The sequence below is a fragment of the Penaeus chinensis genome, chromosome 13 (assembly GCF_019202785.1).
Source record: "Penaeus chinensis breed Huanghai No. 1 chromosome 13, ASM1920278v2, whole genome shotgun sequence".
Classification (NCBI taxonomy): domain Eukaryota; kingdom Metazoa; phylum Arthropoda; class Malacostraca; order Decapoda; family Penaeidae; genus Penaeus; species Penaeus chinensis.
The window spans coordinates 5,514,373-5,516,872 of record NC_061831.1 but is presented as its reverse complement, the minus strand read 5'-3'; the positions used below and the strand labels follow the sequence as shown (position 1 = coordinate 5,516,872).

Sequence of the window (2,500 nt, the reverse complement as noted above, 5' to 3'; positions counted from 1 at the left end):
AGATAAAAAAAGCCAATTCTTATCACGTCAGGATTACATAAATTCCTTAACGATGGAGAGTCACTGAAAGAGGGAGAAAAAAAATTTATTGCACCTTTCATTATGAATCATAACCTGAAGAAATAAAATCATCTTTTATGCATCAGGATTGTGCAACTCGTATTTTGTTTTACATTTTGCACATCAACAATTCAGATCAAATAAAATAATGCAGACAATAATGTCCACGAATTCGATAAATTAGCACTATTGGATTCAGTGAACATATAAACTGTGAGAATATTTTGATTATCACATTTCTTTTTCTTTGTAATAGAAATTAAATTTGACACCACTTAAGAGTACAAATCTCCATTAGATAAATATACATAGACATTGTATAATGATCACTATTTCGCACAGTTACTTTTTATTTTTTTGTCAATGAAGATTACATATTATCTAAAAGCTTTCCAGAAAAAGTGTCTGGCGTCGAGTGTTAGGTTATAAAATTACATGAAACTGTATCACTATCATATATTTTTTTCACATTATGTAAAGTATCTAAAACTCTAAAGCTACAATGCCTGTATCTGTCAGCATAGTTATTGATATGCCAAGTAAGCTTGCTGAAGTAAAATATATACCTCTGTGGTCATAGCAGGTGAAAGTTACAATAAATGAGGAAAGCCTATCCTGAGTGCCCCCTTCTGACTTTCCTTTAAAAAGATGACGAGGAAAAATATATGAAAAAAAGTTTATTCTTAAAAAAAAAGAGGAAAGGAAAAAAAAGCAAATAGTAGAATATCAAAGAAAAAAAAAACAAATCTGGAAAAAAAGAAAGGAAAAAAAGAACGTCAATATGATAAAAAGAAAGGGAATAAAAGTCACTCTTAAAAGGAATATAAGAAAAAAAAAGTCAGTCTCAAAAAAAAAAAAAAAAAAGTGTTTTTCTTCAACAAAAAGTACTTCTTCGCTTTTCTTTTGTCTTCCTCATCCTCAATGAATGGGGCTCCAGGCAGGTAAGAGGGCACCAGGGCAGGAGGATCGGCTCTTCACCCCGAAACTTGTTCCAGAAGAGGAGCAGGAGGGTCAAGGTCTACATGAGGGAGCTTAATAGACCCTCGCTTGGGTCGCCACAGCATCACCTCCTCTTGCTCTTCGACCTGGGAATAAAGATTTAAATCAGATTAAAAATATAGAGGATAAATTGAAATTAAAATAAAGACAAAAAAAAAAAAAAAAAAAAAAAAAAAAGGAATAAAGAACAAAATCAGATAAAGAAAATGAGACAGAATACAAAAAAAAAAAAAAAAGAACTTCATCATATCAACTGACAAATGATACCTTTCTCTTTATCTCAATCATGGCGTGATTCCTCCCATTATTCAAACACGCTAATCAAACTTATTCTCCAAATAATCAAAACCCCTTCCCCCCCCCCAAAAAAAAAAAAAAAAAAAAATCAAGCCACTTAAAATCTTATTCCAAGGCTTCAGTTGGGGTACTGGCCAGTATGGCAGGTTTTCTCGGGCAGAGGACGTGCCCCATTATTCGTCTTAAAAATTGGGCGATCATCACAATGCCACACACTGTGTGCGAGTGTGTGTGTGTGTGTGTGTATGTGTGTGTGTGTGTGTGTGTGTGTGTGTGTGTGTGTGTGTGTGTATGTGTATGTGTGTGGTGTGTGTGTGTGTGTGTGTGTGTGTATGTGTATGTGTATGTGTATGTGTATGTGTATGGGTTATGTGTTTGTGTGTTGTGTGTGTGTGTGTGTGTGTGTGTGTGTGTGTGTGTGTGTGTGTGTGTGTGTGTGTGTGTGTGTGTGTGTGTGCGTGAGCGTGAGCGTGTGCGTGTGCGTGTGCGTGTACGTGTGCGTGTGCGTGTGCGTGTGCGTGTGTGAATGTGACTTAAAATCCTCAATTACCAATTCAACTCTCACCTCATCACTTTCGTTCCCCGTTCCTCCTATGGCGCCCGAGTCTGTGCTCTGATCTAGCCCCATCTGCGACAGTCTCCTCGTGGTTTCTGTGAGGTGCGGGTCGTCCTGCGGAAGATAAAAAGGAATGCTAAAATAATGTGCAAAGTGTGCAAGACTGGAGACAAAATAATGTGTATATGCGAGATGCGGAAGGGTAGCAATTGGTTCTATTATTATGAGAGAGGGGGAGGTGGGAGGGAGGGATGAGAGAGAGAGAGAGAGAGAGAGAGAGAGAGAGAGAGAGAGAGAGAGAGAGAGAGAGAGAGAGAGAGAGAGAGAGAGAGAGAGAGAGAGAGAGTGAGAGAGAGAGAGAGAGAGAGAGAGAGAGAGAGAGGAGAGAGAGAGATGAGAGGAGATAGAGAGGGAGAGAGGAGAGAGGGAGAGAGAGGGGAGAGAGGAGAGGGAGAGAGAGAGAGAGAGAGAGAGAAGAGAAAAGAGAGGGAAACTGTAACCCTCGACCCCGTGGGAAAAAAACCTTCCCCCCCCCCCCCCCCCATCCCGACAAAAAAAAACTCGTCCTTCAGCCAGCGCCCTTTTCCA

At 39.3% G+C, this 2,500-nt stretch overlaps 1 protein-coding gene across 1 annotated transcript; it reads right to left on the bottom strand.

Annotated features, from left to right (window-relative positions):
* Window positions 1–1,034: 1,034 nt before the first annotated feature.
* On the bottom strand, window positions 1,035–2,026 carry LOC125031551 (the record flags this gene model as incomplete). The annotated part of the gene is given in 2 exon segments (XM_047622434.1): window positions 1,035–1,145; window positions 1,907–2,026. Coding segments are annotated over 2 exon segments (231 nt in total), but the record flags the coding sequence as incomplete, so codon positions are not given.
* Between the last annotated feature and the right edge of the window lie 474 nt (window positions 2,027–2,500).